Genomic DNA, 27,759 nt, shown 5'->3' on the forward strand with positions numbered 1-27,759 from the left:
GCTTCAAACTGTTGAAGAACTTTTCCAAATGAAAGTGTCACCAAATTGGTGGGAAAAAAATACCCCATGCCCCATTTTTGAAAGCTGCTCAACAGTTTTGGCAGATATTGAGCCAGATACATGGGATAGAAATTGTGGGGGGAGGGAGGTTATTCTGTATTGCCATTGGCAACGTTCTAAGCACCTGAAGGACTTGGGCTAGATCGTTTTAGAGGTCTTTTCTAACTGAAAAAATTCTATGACTTGAGTAGAAAAGTTATGGCAGGACAGATAGCTGAGTGAATGCACAGATAAAAGCAGTCCAAACAGATGCTGGAAGACCTCTGCTGCCAGGGACTTCCCTCAGAATGACTCTGGTAACTGGGAAGGATTTGCCATGGGTACCCTGCACATCAAGTCTGAGTTGCTCTATGGTGAGCAGAGGAGTCTGGCTGCTACCAGCTGATCTCAGCCCAAAACCTTGACAGGCAGGCTCCTTCAAACACCAGTGTTGCTCCGCTACCTCCACCGAACCATGGCAGGACGCTGTGTTACCTGACTAGTGTAAGAGCAGGTGAGGGAGCCATGTGCTCCCGTGCCCCAGGGTAACAGTGGCAGCCCCCGCGGTGTGGTCCTCCACGCGTGCACGGCTCTGCCATTCAGTTCTGGCTAACAGCATGCAACAACCCGAGCCTCCCAGGTGCACAGAGCTTCAGTGCAGCCTGGCTGGTCACTTCCCTGCTTGGGCTTTCATGGCTCCATTGAAGAGCCTGTCCTTTCTCCCTGGTACCTCGGAGAGGTTCACCTCGCACAGTTTGTCCCCGAGACCCTGCAGTCATTTCACACACTCCTCTAATCGAGTCCTCCGAGGCTGGCATGTATTTTCATGTATTTCCCCTATTATTTCTCCCTGCTTGAGCCTTTCAGATAATTGATGATACTTTAGTTAATCATTTTCCCCCTCCTTTGTTCACCAGGTACCTCAGCCTTGAAGGGATCCTTTTCATTTAGAATCCGTGTCTTCTCTTAAGTAATTGATCACCGTGCACCCGGGGACACCCAATTCACAGCCGAGCGGGATCAGCCTTCATGAATAATCAAACCGCCGCCGCCGCGCTGCTGCGGGAGTGCAAGCGAGCTCTGGACGCTCTCCTGTCAGCACAGCCTGGCACGGCTGAGGAAGACCAGCAACAATACCGGCAATGCCAAGGTGAGGTCCCCAGGAGAGGTGGCAGGACCATGGCAGCAGCCACCAGCCCTCAGCCCTGCCCTATTTTTCTTCTTCTCCTGGCAGATGAGTGTCAAGAGATGCCTGGATTTCGAGGCCATGAATGGGATGCGGGCTACAGGCAGGCAGGGAAAGAAGTCCACTTTGTTGCAGTGAATTGCTGTCAGTTCTAATTTTAGGCTTCAGTAAACATGAGGCTGTAAGGAACAGTTTAGTTGGGGGAGAACAATGCCCAAAAGTTTGCTGATGCACATAAATTTCAGTTATTAAAAAAAAAAAAAAAAGGAGGAAAGAAAGAAAAGGGGGAGAAAAAAAAAAAGGATGCAACTTCTGAATAAGGGCACATATTTCCTCTCCTTTCATAGGAACTGGGGGAGGGCCTTTTCTGTTTGTCAGCTTCTTCTCATATATTAAAGAGCTCATTGCCTGCATCTTTATCTTGTAAAATGTGTGTGACCTCTATAAGTGGTGTCCAAAGGGGGGGAAAAAAAAATAAAACAAAACAACTTGCAATATCCCTCTTGAAAAGAAAATCCCTGCTAGCTAATGGCTGGAATAAATAACCAGGAAAGGAAGGAGTATTTAATGAGGGCTGTAATAGGGGGTTCTTCATCTTTTTAAACACTGGTATTACCTGCTGGAAAACCAGCATTTATTTTGATGTTGCCCTGATGCTTTGAGAGTGGTTTGCAAATCACAGAGGTGTTTTCCAAAACTATTATGGGATTCTATGAATCCTTGGTTCTCTGATTCTACAATTCTATGATCCTATGATTCTATGTCTTAATTCCAGTGGAAATCCACTTCGTGTCAAACACAAAAGGGTTCAGTTTTTCCCTAGGTTCAGATTTCCAGAGGGCTACATGACTTCATTGCCACAGCTTTTTCAGTCACAAAATAAAAGCCACATTTGAATTGCTGAACTTGTTTGAATGACACCTTTTTTAGTACAGGGTAGGGAGGTTATGTGCTCCTTCTGCCACACTCAAAAATAACTTTATCAATGACACAAGAATATAGCAGAGGATGAAGGTGAAATTTCTAGGGAGGGAGGGGGAAAAAAAAACAAAGGCATTAACAAAACCCCACAAACCCCTCTCTCTTCATGTGGAGGCTTTCCTTTGCGTGACACATCTGCCTGCTTTCCAGTTTGGTGTTAATAATGTTTAGTTTTGCTTTGCATGAGTGCCTCGGCCCTAACGTTAATTTGATCTCTAAAATCCTTTGTTTGTCTTGGGGAGCAGAGCCGTTGAGAATATGTTTTTCTGGCCATCCCTTTTCTTACTGGGAGGTCAGCTGCCTTTTTTTCTGAAGCACCTAAGTCTGTTTGCAGTGCAGGGTGGTGTGTAAGTTTCTGTTATGGATACTGGAAGATTTTTTTTTCCCCTCCTCTTTTTTTTGTTGTTGTTTTGTTTTGAACAAAGGCTACTTTGTTTCCTCATCACAAATTCTTTTAAGTTTTATTATGGCTTCTCAGAATAGGCTCTTGAGCTCCTAATCAGGTAGCCCTTTTTCCCCCCCTCATCCTCCTCCCTCCTTTTCTCCTATTAAATGCCACAAAGTATGAGAAATAATCAGTTTAGTTCCAGATAAGGTAAATCAGTGCCCTTATAATCACTCGATTAGACATGGTCCTTCAGGTAAACCGCTTCAGGAAATGGGCGATCAGAGCCTGAAGTGATGCTCGGGCTTTTCCGAGGGCCGTGTTCCCATCAGCTGAAAGAAAAATACCCAGCAGCGGGGCGGTGACAGCGACATTAATAACTGCTGGGGCTCTCTGCCCGGGGAAGGAAGGCAGGGCCTCGCAGGTCGGCTCCCGGCTTCGGGGGGACCCTCCCAGCGCAGAGGCAGAGGGGGCTTCTTTGCTCCCCTCTCCTCCCGGCGCTGTCTTTGTTTGCCCCGGCTTTCTCAGGCCAGGCACAGGGGGAACTGAAAGCTAAACACGTATAAACGGGTGTTAGATGGGTCTGGAGAGCTTTTTTGGTTTCTTTTTAGACTGGAAGTCGTTCCAATCAACTTCTGTGCTGGCTCAGCCTTCATTAAGTAATTAATTTATATTGCCTGTGGTGAGAAAAGCTCTGTTAAAGAGTACACTTTAGTCCTGGGAGTTGGACTTCAGCTGAAATCTTCAGGACTGTTCACATCAGCTCCCTAACTGGTTGATGTGGTTCCAGTGGATGTATTCTTTGTTCTTTAGTGCATCAAGTCCTGGAAAGCAGGAACCAGAGAACAGCAGCAGTATTTCCATGCTTTAGAGAGAGCACCAACAGCCATGTTATCCCACTGGTTGTTTTCATAGTTGCTGGCACCATGATTTTTCCTGTGTAAGTGTTAGGTAAGTGTGAGTTTGTGTGCATAAGACAGAAGAAGGTAGAGAATGGGACAGGCTGTCTGTATAAGCATCCTATTTCTCTAGATCCCTCCCCAAAATGTCAGTCTGATGGGATGAGATGGGGAAATATGCTTGCTGTGACTGCCTTCAGGCCCCTTCCATCTTCCTTTGGGAAAGGTTTTGGAAAGCTCAGTCTTCCCTCCTACCTGAGGGGGTAAAATCTTCTGTCCATCATCTTGCATTCCTTGTGATGAGACGTGTGTCTCCACTCCTGATTTTTGCAGTGAGGGATGTGAGGGTGTGGGGAGTGGGAGCACCACCTCCTTTCCCCTCCAGCCACCTTCCCACGGAGTGACCACCATGGCCAGCACTTGGCCACTTTGCCGTGGCATGAAGGGCTGAGCCCCTCCAGGCACCACTTCAGAAGGGCAGGGAAATGTGGCTGCTTGTGAAGCTGGGATGGGTAGTGGCCAGCATGTCCAGAATTGCAACAAGTGAGAAAATAGGGTTTGGAAAAAGTGATTATCTTTTTAAAGATGACCCTTTGGAAAAAGGGATCCCAAATAACCAACTTCCCACATTTTCCTGGGGAAAAAAGAAGTGCTGGTGAATGCACTGTGATAGGAGCATGACATAGACTTTCTATATAGTGATTTAATGATTTGTCTACAGTCATCCCTAAAGGACTGATTAAAAATATGTAGTCATACATTTATTGCACTGCCTCGTTAAAGTGGTCTCTGAGCAGGGTTTTTTTCCTGGGGATTAATGGCCAGAAGGGTCTAGATCTGCAGCTGATGATCACCATTAACCCCATCTGGTCAATAATCCTTGTTAATCCACTTTCATTGGCCATTTCAGCGTCTGCCCAGCCGAGTGGTTAGCACAGCACAGCTTCACCCCTCTTCCAAGGAAAAGAAAGTGTGGGCTGCAGCTGAAAGGAAGGGACAAATCCAAGCCCAAATCTCTAGCTGTGTGCTCCTGCTAGCAGCTGTATCTTCAGTCTGGTCAGGTTGGAGATCCAGCTGAAGCCAATGGCTATATGAAGAGAAAGGCCAGCCTGAGGAAGCGTCAGCCCGTGGGCCAAACTGTGCTCTTGCCTTGCAAGCTCTGGCACATTGCTGGAGGATCAGAGGCCTGGTGTAGGAGCTGCAAGAACTTCGCCCTCATCCATAAAAAAATACTTGTCTTATGAGTCCATTGTGCCTGACCTTTCCAGTGCTTTGGGAATGATTTGGAAGCCCCTGGGTGAAAGGTGTGAGAACTGGAATTTCCATGCAAGCTTCATGTTGGCCATGCCTGGGTAGGAGCATGTCCTGACCAAGGGCACCTTCTCCTAACTTATTTTTAATCTACAGTGACTGCTGTGAGAGGAGGTTGAGTAACTCAGCTTTTAAACGGAATTATCACTCAATCAGTCATTCTCCAAAGCATATGCCTGTTACTCACCATATCCCTCTAGAGCTTTGCCTAACTGCTTTATGTGGGCCAGGTTTATCTCTCAGTGTGGATGTGGCTTTTCAAGGTGGCTCTGCCACTGTTACCAGCAAGCCCTGAGCAAAGGAGGCAGGTCTTCTCTGTGCTGTTGGCCCCATTTGCTCTGCCAGGAGTCCTCTCCTCACACAAGGGAGCAGGTTCCCTCCTGTCTCTCTTGGAGTAGCTCTTCACGCTTAGGCAGCCACCAGCCAGTGTGACTTCCTGCTAAAAGCCCTTCTAATGGCTGGTGGCTCCCACTTACCTGCAGGGCAGAGCAGCCAAGGGTGACTGATGACAGGCAGGCTCACCTTCCCCCCCAGTGAAGCTGGTGGCAACTGGGAGAAGGTCGAAGAGGGAGGGGAGGTGTGCTTTGTGCAGGGTAGGTGCTCTCATAAGTGTTGCACCTGACGGTGCTGCAATATCTTTACCTGCTCTTTGACCTTTTCAGCTTTGCTTCCTGAGGACTTGAGGACTCTTCTGGAGGAGGCAAAGGAAATGAAGTGGCCCTTTGTGCCAGAGAAGTGGCAATACAAACAAGACCTTGGCCCAGAAGACAAAACAAACCTGCAAGATATGATCAGTGCGAGGCTTCCCGATCTGCTGGTATGAAGTTCAACACACCTGCTGTGTAAAAAATCCCACTGAGGTGCTTGAGGGTGCACAGAGCTCTTGTAGGTTGTATTACCTGTGCATTCAGGGTCTTGTTTTTCTGCACAGTGGCAGCAGCAGGTGAGGAACTGCTTGGCAAGCAGAGGTAAGTGAGGCTGTGGTGTGATGGAGCTGCTCGCAACAGCCAAAAGGCTGAAGCCGAGAAGTGATTTTTATTTGGTTTTGGTCTTCAGACAAGAGAGAGACCCAGAAGCTACATATAGTTTCCAGTTATTTTCTTCAACTTTAAAGTAACACATGTGAAACATGGTTTTCTTCTCCTTGTGAGGTAGCTCAGCTCCATGTCATCCCTGCTATCTTCCAAGGGAAGGAAAGTCCTGCCTTCTGCTGCCACTGCAGCCAAGCCAAGGTTGTGAAATTGGTAGGAGGTCTGCTGTGGGGTCAGGCTTCTGGGCTGTTAGCTCCAGAGCTCACAGCACATGGCTGTGCAACACCATGCAAGGCTGGTTGGGCATCTTGCTGGCACCTGCAGCTTTTTATGTGCTGTATCAGTGCAGGGAAGATAAAATGGATTCATGAAATGAAGTTTTGGGTGTGTCCAAGTGTTTGGCTACCACTGTGAGGAAAAAAAAATGCCCTAACAGTAATGACAATGACATTGCAGAGGGGAGGTCACTGGCTGTGCCTCATCTAGAGGTATACAGGGACTGCCCATGCATTGAGCACCTTGGAGAACAACTGTCTTGGTCGTTGAAACATGCAGTGATGACTTTGCATTCATGCTGTTTCTGCTCACTTTCATGCTCGGCTCAGGCTAGTTTGGACACTTGCTTTGTCCCTTCCTCTGATGAGTGAAGGATACTTGGCTGTGTAAGGAGTTAGAAGATCCAAATGGTTCTTAGAGATCCAAACAAATTTGAGCTTCAAGATTAGAGAGCAGCAAGACAGTGGACTGCTTTTTGCTCTTTTGATTCCCTCAGAGGCTTGGCAGACATGTAGCAGAAGGCTCCTTTTCAATGGCAAACAATATCTAAGCTAACGAGCCTCCCTTTGGCAGGACACATGTAAAGATGAAGTTGGAGAGGTTCTGGTGGGATTTTTTTGCTTGATGTGGTTCATGTCTGAAGCAAATGCAGTCCCATTCCTCATGGGAAGGGGCAGTCTGGCCTGAAAATCCAGGGTGCAGAGGTCTGACCCTGCTGAAATCCCAGCTGCAAAACTGCTGTTAACTCCAAGGTGGCCGGGGGATTCCACCTGCCTCAGAGAGCGCCCTGCCCAAGTAAGGCCGGCAGGTTTTGTTTGGGGACAGCGATGGCTTTGACTGGCACTGAGCAATGAGAAGCTCAGAAAAACCAGGGCTGGGAAGTGTCAGCCCCAACATCCCCACGTTGCAGGGACACTGAATTCGCTTGGGGTATTTCTTTTCCTTTTCTCTTTGGTGTGTGTGGCCTCAGACAGAAATTTATGGCAGAGGTTGACCTCCTTTACAATCCCCGCGCGGCTCCCTAACTTGGGAGCGTTTGTCTGCTCTCTCCCAGGACAAACACCTGCAGTAAACTCCCTGAGAGACCTGGCTAGATGGGAGATTAATGTGGCTGTAATAGTGGAGCAGTGTTTGCAGCATTATGCCCTCTCCCCAGGTAGATGGATCCTTTCTGAGATGATACCAATTATTTATTGCTGAAACATCTGTTGATAACTGCAGCTGCCCTTGTTAAACAAAGCATATCATGGGGTCACAGACTATAGGGACCTAAAATCCTGCCTCATGCTAGTTTTAGACTATTCACCCACACCCCCTGAAGTCCGTTGGTTGCCGTTGTCCTCAGTGTTCCATCCTGTGGCTGGAAATACTTTGTGAACGTTGTGGTGCCTTTCCCCATGTGCTTTGAAGTATTATTTCATCTTCCTTGGTAATTTATATTCCAGTGCCATTGTACCATGGGAAAAAGGGAAAACCTTTTTTGTTTTCCATTTAATTGTAGATAGACTGACATTTTGACCTGTATTATTAGTATTAGTCAGGAAAATGGAGGTTTTTTTCCCCCTTCATCCATTCCATCTCCCTACTCCACTCTACTCTTTTTTTCTCCCTTTCCTTTTTTAAATAAAATTTAAAGGCTGCTTCAGTCCTTTGAATAAAAAGCTGGGGGAGAAATGAGGCTGAAGAGAAGTGATTACAGTGTGATGAGGAAAGATAAAAGTCTGAGCAACTTTTTTCTTCTTCTTCTTCTTCTTTTTTTTTTTTCTCCATGAGGGACAGAAGAATAATTTAATTCCCTGGAGAAAAAAGAAAAAAAAATCAAGTCTTTGTGGATTGATTGTTCAGAAAAAAGCTTTTAAAATTTTTCATCTCTGTTTATTTTAATTTGCCATGCTTAGAATAAGCTCATAAACCGTAATTCATTACATTTAAAAAGTGCTTTGAGATCCCTCAATGAAAGGCACTTCATTACCATAACACCCCGGTGGTGTTCCAAGGAGGCAGAGCTGCCTACCAGGGCTCACCACGAGGATGTTTTACTCTGTGAGGAGGCTCAAAAGCTCCAGGAGACCAGCACACTGAGTAAGAGGATTAAGCTCTGGCTTCAAGGGTTTGCCTCAGTGTTGCACTTTCAGAAGTGGGATACCCCTGGCTGGTGGCTGTGTGCTGGTTTGACACATCAAGGAAGGGAAGCTACCTGCACCTGCAGCCTTTTAAAGTGCCCCTCTTCTGCTTTGCTGTGGGATGCTCATTACTGCTGCAGGCTGGTAGGCTCAGCTAAAGCAGCCTGGGGTGGGGACAGAGAGTAGGGGCTTTCCTCAGCACTCATTTGCTGCAGCCTTGGTTCATTGGGAGCTCTGGGCAGATTTTGGCAACGTACACTAGCTTTTCTGTATTTTTCCTTCTCTCTCTCCACTAGATCATAGAATTTTTTGTTTGAAAAGACCTATATGGTCATTGAATCCAGCCATCAACTTAAGACCACCATGGTCATGAAACCATGTCCCAAGTGCCATGTCCACACCTTGCTTGGGCCCCTGCAGGGATGGTGGCTCCACCACCTCCCTGAGCAGCCTGTTCCGGTTCCTGACCACTCTTACAGGAAAAGAAATTATTCTCAATAACCAATCTAAACTTCTAAATGTCTAGATGAAATTACTGAACCTCCATGGGGATTTTAAGGCAATAAATTTACTGCAGTCTTTGAGGCAAAGCAGCACTTCTGGTTTTACAGAATCTCTGTGGCTTACAGAACTTGAAGTCTAGGGGATTGGGGTTGCTCTGCTCTAATGAGGCCACAGCTGTAGAACTGGCTCCAGTTCTGGGCTCCCCAGTTCAAGAGAGACAGGGAACTACTGGAGAGAGTCTAGCAGAGGCTACAAAGATGCAAAAGGGACTGGAACATCTGTCTGGGGTTTGGACTGGGATCCAAAAAGGAGGCTGCTAGGGATTACCCTTCCTGCAGATGCTCACTATCCCAGGGGATGGAAATCACCTTATTGCTCTGTGACCAGCCAATAGAGGGCAACATGCCCATGTTCACGTAGGCTTTGATCCCACAAACTCTGTGCTGGGTGTCACTGGACCACTCCATGCACACAAACAGTTGTGTTATAGGATGACTGACACCTCAGTAACATTTTAATTTTGTAATTTATTTTTTTTTTGCAAGATCAGATTCTGTCTGCAAACCCATTGTAAGCATGTGGAGCTCCACTTGATTTTTATCACATATCCACATTTCCTGCTGCCAGGCTCAGGCATTCACCCATGGATGAGGATCTGGGGACCAGGTACAGTGCAAATACAACAGGAAAGCCCCCAGCAGTAGCCTTCTTGCAGGTCCTTCTGCAGGGAGCTGTGCAGGCTGATCCTGTGGATGGGGGAGCATGGATCCTGGTCCTACTGGCACAGAATCCCATGGGACTTACTGGGAATATTGAAAAGAGTAGAAAATAAAGCCCTGCAGCCCTTGGCTAATTACATGCTGATCGATTGCCATTAGGGAAACCAATCTGAGGGACATTCCCTAACTACCCTTAGGTGTGTGTGTGTGGCACTTGAGAGCTGGGAGCCTTTGAAAAAGAACTAAAGGAGGGGGGTGAGGATTTAGTTTTCTCCTCCTTCTAACTGTTGGTGTGGTAACAGGAGAATTAAAGCCCTAAATCGTAGCCCTGGGATCTTGGTTGTTCAGGCTGACCTTTTGCTACCTGCCTCATAAGAGCTCTTCTTGGGTGATCCCTGTGAAACTAAGAGTGGTGTAAGGAGAGCTATGGCTGTGAGCTCAGCCCAAGAGGGAATCTGTGACACCCCAGCCTCCCTTAACTGTGCAATTGCTGACACTTTGTAAATGAGAAGTATTGAAGAGCCTTCAGCTGTCCAAGCTGACTGCCCTGGTGCTGCCAGCACCTCTGTCTTCAGCTGCACAGGTGGGAAAAATGACAGCAGAATTTATGTAGAGCACCAAATGAAAAAATGGGAAGTCTGATCCAGACTGCCTGTAAGGTGGTTGATTCACTTTGTGCATCGGAAGTGGGTTTTTCCCCTCTCAGATGCAGCTTCATGGAGCATTTCCTCCCTGAAAAAGACTTTAAATGTTGTGTTTCTGAGCCTGTTGTGAGTTCCTTCCAAATTAAACCTCTTCCTAACAGAACTGACATTTTGAGGACACAGATTTAGGGAACAGACTCTTGGATTTTTAGCTGATTATAATGACCTTGATGCCACCTTCTCAGGAGGGTTCTGTGAGCGGCATTTAGCAATTTTTAAGTATTAAAATATCCCTTCAACGGAGACTTTTAATGTCCCACAGGGAATTGCCACAATGGTTTAGAAATAGTCTGGAGCTTGAGCACAGCAGGACAAATCAGGGCCATGAAATGATTGTTGCAGCTCTGCTTGGGAAGAATTAAGACCAGCTAGTCCTGCAGCTCACTGCATCCCCAAGCCCCTGGTGCCTTCTCAGATACACGAGGCCCCCAGGGACTCCCCCTCTGGTACTTTCTCAGTTGGTGAGAAGATGTGGTCGGCTGTAAAAACCTGACCCATTCTGCAGTGTTTTGAGCTGCTAATAATGGACCTAATGCTGCTGCCATTGAAAAAACACCCAACTCTCTGTTGCCTTCGGGATGAATAACTTCAGCTAATTAACAGCTTCAGAAGCTCAAGCCATTAAACGGGGTTCTCTGAGCGGAGAGGGAAGTGTCTGGGAGCTTCTTGTTCCTCACTCTGCAGCTATTTACTGCCCGACTCCACTGTCCTGTGGTTCAAGTGTGCCTGCACCTCATGGACACGCTTTCTGCTGCCCATCCTAGAGGTGGTAGGAGGCTTAATTCCTTGTTATTTGTGGAGTGGGCTCTGATTGCTAGCTGAAAGGCAGAGATTGATAGAGAAGTCCCGTGCAGTGACAGCAGCTTTGGTCTCTTGGAAAGACAGGCTTTGCTAACAGCGCGTGGGGTAAAAGGGTGAAAGACTTCAGCCAAATCCATTGGTGTTGTGACTCTCTGTTTAATCTGACAGGGGATGAACGGAGGGGGAAAGAAAACTGGGCAATTTGTTAGGGTTCAGTGGAGTGCTAACTAGGAGCAGTGCTTGGGAGAGAACTAAAGCACCTGGGTGGATGCGCTGCTGAAACTCCTGCCTTGTGCACAGAATCAGAAAGTCTTTGTGGGCTGTTTTTGGGTTTAAAATCTTAAACCCCAAAACCAGTTACAGATGAAGCAAAGACTAAGCAAGTCTGAGACAAATGGAGATAAGCAAAAGTAGAAATCCAGAGTGTCTGCAAAACTGCAGGGACACCCTGAAAATGAAATGATTCCTGCCCTCGCTTTCTAACCTCACCGCTTGCTGAGGTGTTTTTCCAAAGGGGACCCTCCAGAGCCTGCAGTCTGGGGCAAGGGGGATTGCCTCCGGGATCTTCTCTTTATAAAGAAGGCAGAGAGAGTGGATTAAATCAATATTTCATTTATTTGGGCTTGTAATTCCTCTTACATCAGCTGCCACATAAAGATTTTCACCTACTTTCTTCCCCTCCTCCTCGTCCTCATTTACTATGCACCAATAATTTCCCTTTGACGCTTTCCTGCCAGTCCTAGTGCCAGATGGCCCCAGTTCTGAGCTTCTCCCCTCTCTTGGGAGCAGCCCCCATTGTCAATGCAAAGGAAGCGTCGTGGCTTTGAACCCAAAGCTGGGACCCAAACTTCAGCCCTGGTGCGAGGAGGAGCTAACCCACTAATGCAGGAAACCATGCAAACAGCACACCCTCCCACTCAGCACCATTAAGGAAAGAACCCCTTCACTAAAGGGCTGTTTTGCATTTTCCCCAATGGTCCATGTATAGAAATCTGGTGCAAATTTAATTCTCTCACCACCTGATTCCACTTCCCAGCCGCGAGGTTCCCTTTGTGCCCTAAACTCAATTAGACATATGCATTTCACATCATGGACACAGATGTGAAAACAAAGTCTGCACCCACCTCGCTCTCTCTCTCTCTCTCTCTCTCTCTGTAGATGTGCCCACGTCAGTTTTAAAGCCATAAAGAAAGTGAGTAAATCTGTTTAGGACACCAGCCCCACTATGCAGAACAAAGTGTCCGGCTGCAGCGAGCCCTGGCTGAGCTGCTGATTGTGTTAGGGTGGGCTGTGACATCCTGGATATCAATAGAGTTTCCCTGTGGCTGGGCTGGGTGACAGGGAGCTGCCCTGGTTCGTTTCAGAGTGGCCTGGGGAGGGTGTTGGTGTGTGGCTTGGGTGCGTGCCTGGCACCTCTGCAAGAGCTGTAGGTGCTGAGGAATTTTCCAGCCACACGAGCTGGCAGGGAATTAAAGCAGCGGCTCTGAATTTCTTGGTGTACCGCTCGGGATGGGGAGGGGACAGCGCAGCAAAAGCTGACATCGAACCCTGTGTTGCTGTGTGCCACACAGCATGCAGCCCTGCCTTTGAACAAAAAAATCGCCCAGTTTCTCTCCCTGCTTTGACTTTTCTCCGTTTTATGTCCATTTGGGTTTGGAGAGGGACACAAGAGGCTTGGGCATTGAGCGGAGAGTTAAATTATGCAGCTGCAAGACTGCCAAGCCCTTCAGAATGGGATGCTTCGTTTAGATTTTCCACAATGCTATTGAAGTGCTTATTTTCCTCCTGAAGAGACACAAACAGATGCAAACTTCTGTAAACACTTTAGAAATGAATTCAGTGAGTTTGGCCTCTCAGCAGTGCTCAATAGCTGACAGAAAAATGTCTAATTAGTGCAAGTGGAAATAATAGGGCCACTTGGATTCCTTCCATCCTCCTCCAAGTCTACTTTTCCTAGGAACTCAAAGGCTCTTTTGTTTGGTAGGTCACCCTCTCTCAGGCTTTTGTGCTCCCATCTATTAAAGGAAGAAGGGGAGGAAAAAAAATAGATTAGGCGATGCTCTGTGCTTAAATATATGGCCTGTTGATGAGCATTTCCAATGGCTGGTTTGCAGTGTCAGTTTACAGGTGCTTGGAGAGGGGGATTCCTCCATTGTTGGCCGGCACAAGCAGAGTTGTGCGTGCCTGCCTCCAGGAATCCTTTTCAAGTACTATCCTCTTAGAAAACCCAACCCAGGCTCAGGGGGGGGAAAAAAAAAATGAAGGAAATTTATCCAAATCCTCCTGGCTGAAATGCGACCAAGTGAGCAAACGCTTGCGACGGATCGGAGCTGCGAGCTGCCTTCATCTGTATCCCACAGGCTCTGCTCCAAGCAGTTTGATGTGGGCACTCCTCAGAGGGTGGCTGTGCTGCTCAGGATTAAGGAGTCTTGCTGTCAGGTTGTGGGCCTCTGAGCTAAAAGCAAAGGGAATAGAAATCAAGCTGGGGCGGAGTCCAAGAAGCCTGAGTGGTGCCTAAAGCAGATGCCTCTGCCTCTGCATTTACACCAGGAGGGCAGGAGGAGGCTGGTGCTAAATCAAAAATGGGAGAGAGCTGCCAACTTGATGTTTTAGTGGAGATTTGGACAGTTCTCTTGGCAGTCTCTCATCCTCTGATTATGCTGTAGGGCCCCGTCCTCCCTCCCCTGCATTTCTTTTACTCTGGTGTGAGTGGGTTACTCACTGATGTGAATGAGATGAGAAACACATTCTTTTTCTGAGGAGGCTTTGTATGGTTGAAGGTGTTTTATATGTCTCATGATTGACTACACCAGAAAGCAATCCTTGACCATTGCCAGCTCCCAGATGTTCCAGCCAGGCTGGGCAGCATGAAACTGGGCTCTTTGAGGCAGCATGAAGTGGCCACAAAGACCAGACAGGTCAGGCCACCCATGAGCTTCCATAGCTGGAGAGATGGGGCTTTCTTTACAGCTGATGGCTGTATTTCAACCAGGTGACCCAGAGAAACAATAGCTGGATGCCATCATCCCCATCCTGACCACAAAACCCTAAAAAGGAAATCACCTGAGTGTCAGTGTGTCGAAGCATGTCCTTGTTCCACAGGCAGGGAGTATCAACCTCTACCCACCATGAGAAGGGACTGGTTTTCACTAGATGTCCCCAGGTCTGTGTGGACTTCTGTAGCCATGATGAAGATGTGTACCTCCTCATGGCAGTCTTTGCAAGCCTCCTGTCCTCTTAACAGCATGCTTTGGCTGGCTGGTTCCTCTCATTGGTGTGATGGTTCAACAACTGTGGGAATCCAAGAGAGTCCATACAGACTTAATAGTCATTAAAGATGACCTGCAGGGCAAAAAGAATCAGACTCCTGACCTGTTTGCTTGTTTATGGTGTACAAAGGAGTGGATGGCTTGAGCTCTGCCTGGGAGAAGGGCTACATTGACCTTTTCCAGTCTTCCCAGACTCATGTCTCCTTTTTAAACTTGCTTTTATTGCTGTTTATAATCTGTTGGGCAGGATTTAAACTCAGGAACTGACCACCAAAACATGTGGTTCCAAAGAGAAATTTTCCAGGAAGGCTCAAATAGAAAGACAAACCAAACCAAACCCAACCCCCAAGCCCAAACTAAAACAGAACCAACCAACCAAATAAATCCAAACAAACAAACAAACAACAACAAAAAAATCAGGGCTGGTATCTACAGCTCAAGCAAAATCACTTTAAAAATGGGAGTGTGATCAGGAATAGTCACACTTGGAGGTTAGAATAAATCCTAGCTGATCCCTGCTACACAGACTTTCTCCATTGTATCCACTGATACATAAAGGAACATAAAGACTGTAAAGTGAGTAGACATTTTTGGGACAGCTTTTTAATTGCTAGTGAATATTTGCCTCTTGACAAGTTCAGTACTTAGAGTCATAGAATGGTTTCGGTTGGAAAAGAGCTTTAAGATCATTGAGTCCAACCACTGACCTAACACCACCATGGCCATTAAACCATGTCCTGAAGTGCCATGTCTGAACACTTCCAGGGATGGTGACTCCACCACCTCCCTGGGCAGTCTGTTCCAATGCCTGACCACCCTTTCAGGAAATAAATTTGTTCCTAATCCTTTCTGTAAAGCTGTGTAGCCACCTTACAGTGACTAAGAAGATCCCATCTGGTCTAAACTGATGAGTGGACAGTGGGTTACTGAAGCTGAATAGGTTCTCTAGACAGTTCACCAAGCCTTTGGGAGATGAGTTTGTCCGTGGCTGCCCCACGACACTGGTATTCTTTTTAGGTTTATTTGAAAGCCTCCATCATGGTCAAGGACTGTGTAACGGCAACAGCTATTGTGTTCCTGATTGACCGCTTCCTGTATTGGATCGACGCCTCCAGAGAACTTCTCCAGATCACCAAGGGGCTGCACAAGCTGCAGCCCAGCACACCCATCAGCCCTCAGGTGCTCATCCGCCGGGCTCGCCTCTCCGTCAACACAGGTACCTCTCCCTTGCCTCAGCTCAAGCCCAATTAGTTGCTACTTGACTCTGAAGAAGACACTTTGTCTCTTGCAGGGGATGGCGTGCTTATGGCCCCGAGTACAGCCCACTCCCAGCCCCCTTGAGCCCTCCCAGCTCCTCTCACTAGCACAAAGGGGCTGGGATAAAGGGTTTCAGAGGCAAAAGCAGGAGAGAAAATTGTGAAAGGGTGTGGAAAATACTAATTGGAGCTTTTGTTCCTTAACAAATCTTCCCTGCTGGTTTCAAACAGGGATATCTGAATTGCTATACTTCTGACCAAGGGCCTTTAAAAAGTAAATTAGAATCCCAGCACTGTCCCAGCTGCCTTTTTATTTCTTTTTTTTTTTTAATATATCAGTGGGTCCACTTGACTATGCAAACAATGAAGCATGCAGCCCCTGAGGATAAACTGGTCTCAAAGAAGATAAATTCCATCATGCCTACAACGTGAGGCATCTCCTGCAGCCCTTCGAGCCTGCCATGGGTGACTCCAGACGTGCAACAAAACGTCTGAGCCATGTGACAGGGGGTTGAAAGGCAAAATCCCCACTTTGTGTTGCTTACTGCGTCCTTTCTCTGTATTTTTGGGTTGTATATTCTGTGTTTAAGGTGGTTCTGAAAAGCTAGAGTCTGAATCCTGCAGCAGCCCAAGGCGTGGGAAGCAGCAGAGCGAGAAATGAATGCCTGGAGCCACCTGCCTATGGCAAGGGGCTCAAGTTTGCTCTGAAACCAATGTGCAGCCTTAGCCTCTCTCGTGAAAAAGAGGTGTCTGTTGCTTTCTCTTTGTGGTGGATTTACTGAAGCATATACAGAAATTCAGCAGGAATTCCAGAGCTTGACTCAGGGAAGACTGGGTTGAAGAGTTTAGTCTAAGTGTGGACACACTGAAAATGCTGGGGAGAAGAGTACAGTTTCATAGAATCATAGAATTGTTTTGGTTGGAAGAAAGCTCCATGATCATCAAGTCCAACCTTCAACCTAAACCACTGCAGCCATTAAACCATGTCCCAAAGTGCCATGGACACAGGTTTCTTGAACACCTCCAGGGCCAGTGACTCCACCACCTGCCTGGGCAGCCTGCTCCAATGCCTATTCCAGCTTGCAGGGACTTTCACTGCTGAATGCTTTTGTTCACTTCATGCCACATGATACATTTTTATATTAATTTTGTGGGGTTTTTTATTTTTTAATCAGGTAAACTTCTAAAAGCTGAATATATCCTCAGCAGCCTTATTAGTGACAATGGAGCAACAGGTATGTAGAATCATAGCATCACAGAACTGTTTTGACTGGAAGAGACCTTCAATATTGAGTCCAACTGTTAACACAGCAAAGCCAAGTCCCCCCCTAAATCATGTTCCTCAGCACCACATCTACATATCTTTTAAATTCCTCCAGGCATGGTGACTCCACCACTGCCCTGGGCAGCAAAGTTATTTCTTTCCCAATTTTCTAGCTGCTCTTTTGGTGGATTTTTGATACCCATTTTAACAGTCACACAAGCTCCACATAGAGCCAATCTGACCTCTGTTAATGACTCCTTCCATCATCACATTTCTCTTTTCTTCACCATTCTTGGCTAAAATGTGAAAACTGCAACTTTGGTTTGAAATGTCCCTAATTCATCCTTGTGTATCTTCAGTTGGATGGGAAAATATTCTGGAGTTTATTGAGTCAATAAGTTCAGGTTTCTCTACAACCATGACATTTAAGAAGCCTCTTCTGGGTTTTGTTGGTCTGTTCTTCGAGTGAAACTCTCACAGAAGAAGGACCTTAAGCAAAGTAGCAGCTGCCACTATTGAAGTAGAACTAAGGAAAGCTTAGTGATTATATTTCATATTCTGTTTTGAAATCCAAGGTAGGTTTGATAACAAAAGGTTTTGTGTAACTACATTAACATGCAAACTTCTGGTTTAGCCTTCATGAGGTACTGAGTCCTGAAAACATGTTTTGCCAGTGCTTGGAAGTTTGTTGCTCTGCTGTATGCAGTGGGGACAGCCAAGATATCCCACGTTCATCCTTTTAACTGGTTGTTGGTGGAACTCTGTGCAATGTTTATAGACAGTAACCTTTGGTTACTTCACAGCACAGGTAGCTTTTGCTGTGTAGCTGTCACTCAGGCTACATACCCATTAACTGTCTACTTACATTCCTTAACACACTGTCACTTTGTTGCCTATCTGACTGTAACCAGCTGAATTCAGTGGGGAGAATCCTGGCAATGTGCTGGGATTTAGGTTACTTTTGGAGGCTTAAAGTGACAGCAACACTTTTCATTCTCTACAGAGTGTTCCCCTTCTTTCTGCAGGTACCTGGCGATACACCCAGGACAGTGACAGGGTTCTCGTTCAGTCAGTCTGCCTACAAATCAGGGGACAGATTCTGCAAAAGCTTGGTGAGGCTTTTTCCTGTAAATGCCTGCTCAACCTTTTCCCCTGTTTTATTTGTCTTTGCAGTCAAGCTTGAAAATGGCTCATGTCGCTGTTTTAGCTTGTGTGGAACGCTTGCCTGACGCCCCCTGACAGAGCCACAGAAGTGGAGCCGTACACCCATCTGTTTGTGGCAAGGACCTAGAGCCATGTACATATTAATGGATTCATAGAATGGTTTAGGCTGGAAGGGACCTTAAAGGTTATCTACTTCCAACACCTTCCCCTAGACCAGGTTGCTCAAGGCTCTGTCCAACCTGTCCTTGACCACCTCCAGGAAAGGGCATCCGCAACCTCCTTGGGCAACCTATTCTAGTATCTCCCCACTCTCACTGTAAAGAATTTCTTCCTGATCTCCAGCCTAAGTCTACCCTTTTCAAGCTTCAGTCCATCCTCTCTCTTCCTATTACTACAAACCCTTGTAAAAAGTCCCTTCCTGGTTTTCTTGTAGCACCCCTTCATGTTAGAAATTACAGTTCTGTTACTAATCTTTCCACTTCCAGTTCCATTCCACTCTGAAATGTTCCCTTTGCTCCTGTGCTACTCCATGTTTGCTAACACTTTCCCCAGTCACTGTTCCCAAAGGCATGCAGTAGTTAATCATAGGTACATCACAGCAATTTCCTCTCTCAAGACAAGAAAATGCCTTGTTTTCAGCATGATGTGCTTTCTGTCCTCAAGGCCTTGGTGCTTGAGGCCAGCAGCCTTCATTTGATGCTTTGGAAGTAATTTTTCATCTTCCCTGACTACTGAGCTAAAGTCCTTTATGAGCATAAAAAGTATGTGTGTGCACAGCCAAAAGCTAAAGGAAACTAATAAATGTTCAGTGTCACCAAAGCAAATTATACTGTGGTTTGGTTTTACACATTTTGAGAGCTCCTGACTCAAGGAGGGGTGAAATAACCCTTGAAAGCCATCTGCAATGGGGACTGTTTTTCTGATTTCTTTCAGGGATGTGGTACGAGGCAGCAGAGTTGATTTGGGCTTCGATTGTGGGATATTCCAAACTTCCTCAGCCAGATAAGAAGGTGGGATTTCCTTTTCACTCAGGATATCATTACCAATCTAATAATCATTCCAGACTAGCTTTTGTTCACTTCTGAGAAGTCTTCTAGCAATAATGTTTCAGTTAGGCCCCTCAGACAAGGTGAAGAGGCAGGACAAATGGCCAGCTGAAGTCTGGGCTGCAGTTTGTTTCCGCATGCATACACAGACTTACAGACACCTTTTTTTCCTGCAGGGGAACAAAAGAAATACTTTCATCTGAAGTGAACCATCACCTCAGGTGTCCCAGTGCCTCTGACAATGGCTTACTAATCCCAGGATGCAGCCAGAGATCTTATTTATGAATTTCTTTATTTATTTGGACTAAGGCTAATTCTTTCCTCCTAGCAACCAAGGATGTCTGTTTGTTGAGCTGCACTACACTATGTGTTCTAGGTGATGGATGTTTCTGGCACTCCACTGTCTGATCATCTTGCAGCAGCTACTGTATGTGTCTTTAACACCTTTGTGAGGCTTGGCCACACTGATCTTCCCGCTGTGGATAAAGCAATGGTCACGCCATGTGTCCATAGCTAAACAGGAATGTGAACCTAAGCCTTGCGTGTCCCAAGGTGATGCTTTAAGAGGTTTGGTAATCGTAGCCCACCATAAAACCAGAGCTCATCACCTCTCCTCTGCCATTCCTTAAAGCTTGACCTCAAGCTTAGAACATTTTGATGAGAACAAAGATGTGTAGTGAATTTTATGGGAATATACAGGTACCTCCTGCTGTTTTTAACTTTGCAGCTGGGCAGACCTGTAGCTGTCATATATAGATCAAACCTTCCAGAGAGACAGACAACTGGCAAGTTCATAGATCTGATATGTTACATCTTCTTGTCTTACTTTGAATTGATTCTGCAGAACCAATTACAAATTACTAGAAAAAAACCCAACCAAACAAACCCCAATTATGTCAACACCAAGAAGTCTTGATGTTTGTCCACCTCTGTTTATTTGGGCCTTAATGCAGGTTTTGGTGATATCATGAAACTTAACTTCTGTTGTCACAAACAGCAGCTTTAGTAAATGCAATGCTAAGGAAAATGCAATACTGTTGAAGTTGAAACCTAGAGCTAGTGGTAATAGGGATGGTTGGCACTCATGGAAACTTGTATGTATCCACCAGGTTATGCTTCCTGCAAGCTGGAATTAACAAAACCCTACCGAGAAGGTTCCTCGGAATTTCTGAGCAGTGCTTCTCTTTGGATCTTGTTTGTTTCATTTGGGGTTTTTTGGTGTTTGTAGGGTTTTTTTGGTGGGTGTTTTTCTGCTGTGATCTACACACAACCTGCTTTATTGTGAGCATTCAAAGCACAAGGGGAAAATGACAAGTTTCCATTTTTCCTTCAGGGAATTGCTACTTCCTTGGGTATTCTGGCAGACATCTTTGCTTCCATGAGTGAGAAGGATTACGTACGTTTTAAAACCAATGCTCAGATTGACCTGGTAAGACTTGGCTAGATATTGGTGCATGGAGATTCTCCAGGTGAAGTGTATGCTGTTGCCCCACATTCACCCACACTTTGTCCTTCCTCCAGTTCCTCTCCTGTGCTAAGAGGGCTGAAGAAACTTCCATTGTTCCTGGTGACAAATTTCATTAGCACCTAGATGGAAGAATGCTTTGCTTCAGGAAAAAGCAAACATTAAGAATGTGCATGTCTGTGTAATAGAGATAACATATATAGCCTCAAAATGTGACATATGTGGTAAACCTGAGCTAAGAGGCTCCTGCAGAACCAGACCTGGCTGTTGTTGTTCAAGACAGGATCTTAAATAGCAACAAACTTGCTGCCTGGGGGCTGGACTAAATGACCTCTAGAGGTCCCTTCAACCCAGTGCTGTGATTCTGTGATTCTGTGATATGACATCTCACCCTATCAAGACTCAAAGGTCTCAGAGATTTCAGGGAACCTACAATACACAAGAAGCAAATCCCAAGCTGCCTTGCTTCATTTTAACAGGCTGCTCACCAAGTAGACCACTCTCTTTGAAAAGAAAATGTTTGAGATGAAGTTTCTCCTCTTGTTTTCATTTCACTAGAGCCTTCTCCAAGAGTTCAGTCATCGCTTACTGGCAGCTGCTGAGGCCTGCAAACTAGCAGCAGCCTACAGCCAGTACACCCCACTGTTTGTCCTCACAGCTGTGGTAAGTTTTAGCCTTTATTCTGAAGCATTATCTGTGTAAGAGAGACTCCAGGCTATTAAATTTGGCTCTAATCTGGCTATCAAACATTGCATCATACAGGGTATTGTGTCTGTGTTGTGGGTAGGATGCTGTATGTTGCTCTGAACTCCAACCAGAAGTGAAGCAGATGGGCGAAAGCAGTATCTGCCCACAGAGAGAGGATGGGCTTGCTAGCCCATCTGGGAATGCTGCTGCTTCTGTCAGCTGTATTTCAAAGGAAAAAGAGCAAGACTCTTTCCTCCAGAACCACAGCAACAGGCAGTGAGAGCCAACCTTTGCTTCAAATTGTGTCAAGGAAAAATGAAAGTATTTATTCCTCCCTTTATTTGTCTCTGGCAGAGGTTCAGGTTTTTATTTCCTTCTTTCCTCTTTCTCCCCTCCCAGAACATCCGTGGGGTGTGTTTGCTGTCCTACAGTCACTCCAAGGACTGTCCCCCAGAAAAGAGAAAATTCTACTTGTCTGAAGCCAAAGAGTCCTTTGAGATTGGCCTGCTCACCAAGAATGAGAAGAGTCCCATCACCAGCAAGCAGGAACTCCACAGTTTCATTAAAGCTGCTTTCTGCCTCACAACTGTGCATCGATGGCTCCATGGGGAGAGTGAGGAGCTCCGTGAGGTGAGTCAGCTATGCAGAGAAGCCATGGGAAAGCTGCATTCCTACAGCACTTCACTGACAGCAGAGGAAGATAAAGGAGTTCTTGCCAAAGAGATCATGTCTCTGATCACATCTGTGAAGAAGAGCCTTCAAGTGGAAAGCTTCCCTAATTCTGATGCCAGGTCTTATGTTCCAAATAGTTATAAAGGCACAGTGGAAAAACCCATCCTGCAAGGGGCAGCCAGCTTTGACAAGATCCTTGCCATACATTCTCAGCATCACCTGTCAGTGTGTGAAGTGTTTGAAAAGGCTTGCAGGATTCATAAAGCCATGCCAGGAGAGACCCAGGTGGGTGTTTGTATCACAACCTTAAGAACAGAAACCAACAGCATAGATGCTGTGTGTACTACTGAAGAAACAGGGTACCAGAGAAGAGGGGCTGTGAAAACACTGAAGTCATCACCAGCAGGAAGTACCTCAGAGAAACTCAGTGGCCAGAGAAATAAATACATTGGTCCTGATGTGATGAAAACTTCCTTTGATGAGGAGATTGAGCCATTAGAAATTGAAATAAATGATGTAAACCCTGGCTTTAGCAGATGGCAAAACAGGAGCCAAACCACAACTTCAGAGAGCTCTTGGTGCAAGCTGTCAAAATCAAGTTATTCTTCCAGCTGGGAGGAACTGAACTGTAACAGCAGCAAAGAGGCTCCTGGAGATGGGCAGCAGCAGGAAAAGGGCTCAAGGGAGGAGCAGTGTTGCACAACAGAATCTGCCTACTCATGCTTATTGACTCCCCAGGCCCTGCATCCTTCTCCTTGGGAGCCTTTAGGTAGCTGTTGGGAATCTCCTCAGCCATCCTCAGAGATAGATACACCTCTGGTAGAGAAGACATCCTGTTGTGGAGAAGAGCTGTGGGAAGGAAGACACAGTGGAAAGAGCTGTTCGGGAGAGAAATCAGGGGAGGGGAACAACATGGTTCCTTTTCCCTCGACCCCTTACTCTGTGCCCTCCAGGCCAGAGGAGGAGAAGGAGGAAGAGAAGATGAAGGCCTCCTCGGGCTGCAGGACCAAGGACAGCGGCAGGGAAGGTGGTGGCGGTGCCTTTGTGTGGGTCCACCCAGAAGGAGGAACCGCAGACAGTACAGAGGATACCCCGTCTGAGGCCCATCCTCCCATAAATGGGGGTACTTCTGTAGTGTCAACAGGCATGGAGGAGAAGATGGCCAGTGACTCCTCAGGGAGTGACTGGCTGAGGAAATCTGCTGTGGTGGGAAACAGAGCTCTCCAAGTGCATGAAGTTGATGCCCAAGCAGAAACAGTAGATGACACTGAATTTGATTTTGTCAGTGTTGGAGACTTTGTTAACATTCATCCTACAACATCAGTTCCAAAGCATCAATCAACTCATAGTGCACCAAGAGCATTGCCCTCAGGGAGAAAGATATCCCTAACCAAGCACTTTGACTGTGCCACTACTGAAGAAGATGAAGAAAAACCTCAGGACATGTTGAGCAGCAGGAGACAACAATCCAGTTCATCTCTGAGTTCGTGGTGCAAATCGGCACAGATGCCCAAGCGGTCTCCAGAAGGTTCAGTTCTGAGCACCAGGGGAAGTGGTTTTGTCTTTGTGCCTGGGAGGACGAAAGAAGAAATCCTTGACGCTCGATTTCTGAGGGATGATGACTACATGCAGCTTCTGGCAGGAGTAGAGCACAACTGGCTTGTCCAGAGACTGATGCCTACTGGAATTTTTAAGTCTAAACAGCTTCGTAAAGCATACTGTAAGTTTCCACCCAGAGCTGGGCATTTTCACACAGCAACAGGTACTCCCATAGAGAACAATCTTGACTCAGGCTTTTTAACACAGTGTTTTAGTCAGCATTTGTTAGGACTTAATCTGTTGCTCTGTGTAAGAATTTTAGCAATGGAAACCCTGCACCACCCTTGAACCATTTTCTCCTGTTTCTCCTTACCCATGTGCACATCAGTCACAGCTTCATGGCAGTGGGCTGTCCTATAGTCACTCCAAGGACTGTCCCCCAGAAAAGGGAAAGTTCTACTTGTCTGAAGCCAACGAATCCTTTGAGATTGGCCTGCTCACCAAGAACAACAGGAGTCCCATCACCAGCCCACACAGTCCCTCCTGTTTCAATCCTTTCATACAGGAGGTAACTTGGGCTGCTGGAATTCCCTGCATTACTTCATTGAGCCCTTTCTACCTCATTACCGAGTCTCTGGTTTTGTCACCCATTTAGATGTGTCATTTCAGCCCTGCAAAGTGTGTGTTTAAGTTAAGGCTTGTGAAGTTAATCATAAATAACAGCCATAACATGCAGACACTTGATCACTACACTAAGAACCACAGAAGCTAGGAGCAACACCCCTATAAGCTGCCTCATTGAGCTCATTAAGTAAAACACACTTAGGGCTCACCTTGCATGTCTCCAGCCTGTTTAGCAATTTTTTTGTCCTAGATATAAAACATCCAACTCTGCACCTAGATACCTCTGAGCATAAATTTCACAGCCCCATAGTTTGCTTTCAGAGGAGCCTGAATATCTTATCTCCTATGTGCTGCTTATGTCATCCCTCAGCACAGGCTTAAAGCAGTCCTGTTCTACTTGTGGTGTTTTCTCTTTGTAGCTGCTCTGCTTTTAAAGTACTCCAAGAAATCAGGCCTCTGGACAGGCCAGGAAACAGCTGTGTTCATTGGGGACTACCTGAATGTGGCAAAGGAAGGCAAACAGAGAAATGCATTTTGGATACACTTCCTGCACCAGGAAGAAAGCCTAGGAAGGTATTGACCAAACCAACTGCTGAAACAGGGGGGTTGTCTTCTGTATAAACAGGGATGAAAACTACCTGTGAGTCTCCTCTGGAGACTTTCAAAACCATCCTGGATGTGTTCCTGTGTGGCCTGCCTTAGCTGATCCTGCTTTGGCAGTGGGGGTTGGACTCAACAATCTCTGGAGGTCCTTTCCAGCCCCTAAGATTCTGTGGTTAGATTTTGGCTGATTTTCTGTTGCAAAAATGTTTTAAGGCTTTCCCAAATCTCTTGGTCAGTATGGCAATCTTTCCCATTGCTCCCTGTAATTCCCTGCTTTTTCATTTCTGGGAAGAAAAATCTGGTTCACTGTTGTCTTCTAACAGCCATTTCAGTTTTCAGTTGTTCATGACAGCTCTTGGCCTGACCTCACCTTTCTCTGTGGTGGGATCATCTCTAAAAACACTATCTCTAATCTCTTAAGAACATTTTAATAGGTCTCCCAGGGAGGTGGTGGAGTCTCCATCCCTGGAGATGTTCAAGAAACCTGTAGCCATGGCACTTTGGGGCATGATTTAATGGCCATGGTGGTGTTGGGTTGATGGTTGGACTTGATGACCTTAGAGGGTTTTGCCAACCCAAACAATTCTATGATTCTGTGCATCTGTTTTAAATACCTCTGAGTCAGGTTTCCTTTCAGAGTGACCAAGAGTTAACTTTATGAGTGTTATGAAACCCTCATCCCAAAATTTGATTGATCAGTGCAGGATTTAATGCCTGTGAGAGCTAAGAAAGAAACAAACCAGCCCCACAACTGCAATCGTTGCCATCACCAACTGCTGGCTTTGCTTTCAGCAGCCAAGCTCTGCTTTGTGGTGATGTTGCTGTAGCACAAGTGCACTCTGCTGCAAACCTGACTACTCCAATCACTTCTCTTTTTGTTTAGGTATGTTGGGAAAGAATATAAAGAGGAGAAAGGGCTTCTTCACCATTTCAGTGACGTGGAACGGCAAATGACTGCCCAGTACTATGTGACAGAATTCAACAAGAGGCTGTATGAGCAGAAGGTCCCTACCCAGATCTTTTACATCCCATCTGCTGTACTCCTGGTAAGATCTGTCTTCTAAGCAATACAAAGGAATGGATGAGAAGAGCGTCTGAAGTCAGTTTTGATTTTAAAATACCAGCAGTTTGGCCACCTTTTGATGGTGCTCTCATTCATGTGATCTTCCCTGGGAGCTGCCTTTGCTCGTTTCAGCACAGAAAACACTTTATCTGCAGAGCTACCAGTTCATGGGTGCACTGGCAGAAAACATGCCATGGTAGAAGGCAGAAACTTACTTGTAAATGTAGCCCAGGAGTTACTCAGCCTTTTATGTCATCTCACACTGTGTGAATATCTATTTTCAGGGGCTTTTTCACAGCAAAGTGCCCCATTTTGAGTACTGGAAAATGTTTAAACCTCTCTAAAACCCACCAAGTGAGCTTCTTGCAGACAAATTGATTTGCTGCAGGAAAGCTTCGAGGCTTTTTCTGCATTATGCTGAATTTCAGGAACACAGAACTGGAAAGGACCTCCTTGTGATTCATAGCCCCAGTGCACCTTGGTCCACCCTTTGTTCTAGTTAAATGTGAGCTCCTCATTAATCAGCTTCTGTTTTGAATCAGTAGTGGGATAACATGGAGGCTCTTGCCATATCTCATGGTGGGAAGTTGTAGGAGGGAAAAACAACCTTTGGTTGGAAGAGCTTTATCTTCCTTGTCTGCTTGCCTGATTGCCATTCATGGTCTCTTTTCAGATACTGGAAGACAGAACTATTAAAGGATGTGTGAGTGTGGAGCCCTACATCCTCGGGGAGTTTGTGAAGCTGTCCAATAACACAAAGGTAGTCAAGAATGAGTACAAAGCCACAGAGTATGGCCTGGCCTATGGCCATTTCTGCTATGAGTTCTCCAATGGGACAGATGTTGTTGTTGATCTGCAAGGTTTGTATTGCAGCAAACTTCATTCCTTGTGCGTCCTCTCATGTTGCAGAATCATAGAATGGTAGGGGTTGGAAGGCACCTCTGGAGATCATTGAGTCCAGCCCCCCTGCCAAAGCAGGGTCACCTAGGGTAGTTCACAAAGGAATGCATCCAGACAGGTCTTGAAAGTCTCTGGAAAAGGAAATTCCACAACCTGTCTGAGCAGAATATGCCATATAGAGGACATGCTGTCTCTAAAGGACATAAAATGGGGGAGGTATGTGCAGGCATGGCTTTGCCTTCAGCAGTGCTCTGCATCAGAGCGAGAGCATGTAAGCCACATGCTCCCCAGTGTGCCACAGCTTCGTGCCATAGAGTGATCTGCATCCAGTTGGACCAACAGCCTTGTGGAACCATCTGAAGGAGAATCACTCAAAGAGGCAGCAGGTTTGTCACACTTCCCCCTTGCTAAAACTGGCAAGCCTATTAAAAAAGGTCCCCTCTGGCTGATAGAGAACTGAGCTCCTAGGTTAAAAGCCAAGAATAAAACCTTTCAAACTTGACTTTTAGCACACAGGTATCTGTGGGATATTAATTTCATTAGATATTCATTATGCACCTCTTAGGGTTCTGCTTTTGCTGATATGGGTGCAAAATGGGCATTAATATCCAGCATGTCAAGCAGATGATCCTGAGCACAATAATACAAAGGCTGTGGTATTCTGTACCAAGATGTGTCCTTTCTTCCACAGGTTGGGTGACAGGTAATGGGAAAGGCCTCATCTACCTCACTGATCCCCAGATTCATTCTCTGAACAGCAAAGATGTTTCACATTCCAACTTTGGGAAGAGAGGAATTTATTACTTCTTTCATAATCAACATGTGCAGTGCAATGAAATCTGTCGCTGCCTCTCCTTAACAAGACCCTCAGTAGAGCTCACACAAGACAGTCACACAAAGAATGTGCCCTAAGCTGGGCACCCTCCACACCTTCAGGAGCACATTTTCTTTGTGAGAGCAGAGCCACTGAGATGATTGAGTTGGGTCAGTCATAACCTGCAGGAGTTTGGCAAGTTCTGGTCTTTGCATCCAGGCTGGTAATACCACGTTGCCATCTTGTTTACTATCTGAACCTTGTGCTGTTACAGCCATCTGTAAGAATTAACAGCAGAGCAAAAGAAGAGTAGGAAACCAGCTTCCTAAATTCAGCTAGAGATGTACTACAAGGCTGTGTAAACTTCTCATCCAGTCAGACCCAGGAAGGGCTCCAGGCACCATCTGCTCTTTGGAAATGGGATGTGAAATAGA

The 27,759-nt window shown here is 46.2% G+C and overlaps 1 protein-coding gene across 1 annotated transcript; it reads left to right on the plus strand.

Moving 5' to 3' along the window:
- The first annotated feature begins 962 nt into the window (after nt 1–962).
- ALPK1 (alpha kinase 1) lies at nt 963–27,759 on the plus strand. Its single transcript, XM_054172666.1, has 13 exons — nt 963–1,189; nt 5,464–5,618; nt 15,246–15,444; nt 16,660–16,719; nt 17,774–17,860; nt 18,846–18,922; nt 20,292–20,387; nt 20,982–21,086; nt 21,510–23,502; nt 24,365–24,518; nt 25,432–25,594; nt 26,285–26,471; nt 27,203–27,759. The coding sequence occupies exons 1-13, from the start codon at nt 1,069–1,071 to the stop codon at nt 27,421–27,423; spliced, it is 3,618 nt and encodes a 1,205-aa protein (XP_054028641.1). The 5' UTR covers nt 963–1,068; the 3' UTR covers nt 27,424–27,759.

Source organism: Dryobates pubescens, chromosome 24 (genome assembly GCF_014839835.1).
Source record: "Dryobates pubescens isolate bDryPub1 chromosome 24, bDryPub1.pri, whole genome shotgun sequence".
Classification (NCBI taxonomy): domain Eukaryota; kingdom Metazoa; phylum Chordata; class Aves; order Piciformes; family Picidae; genus Dryobates; species Dryobates pubescens.

Coding starts and splice junctions, on each gene's coding strand:
- ALPK1 (XM_054172666.1), top strand. CDS start 1,069: ATGAATAATCAAACCGCCGCCGCCGCGCTGCTGCGGGAGTGCAAGCGA. Junction 15,445..16,659: donor TCGCCTCTCCGTCAACACAG/GTACCTCTCCCT, acceptor TTTTTTAATCAG/GTAAACTTCTAAAAGCTGAA. Junction 23,503..24,364: donor ACAGCTTCGTAAAGCATACT/GTAAGTTTCCAC, acceptor TTCTCTTTGTAG/CTGCTCTGCTTTTAAAGTAC.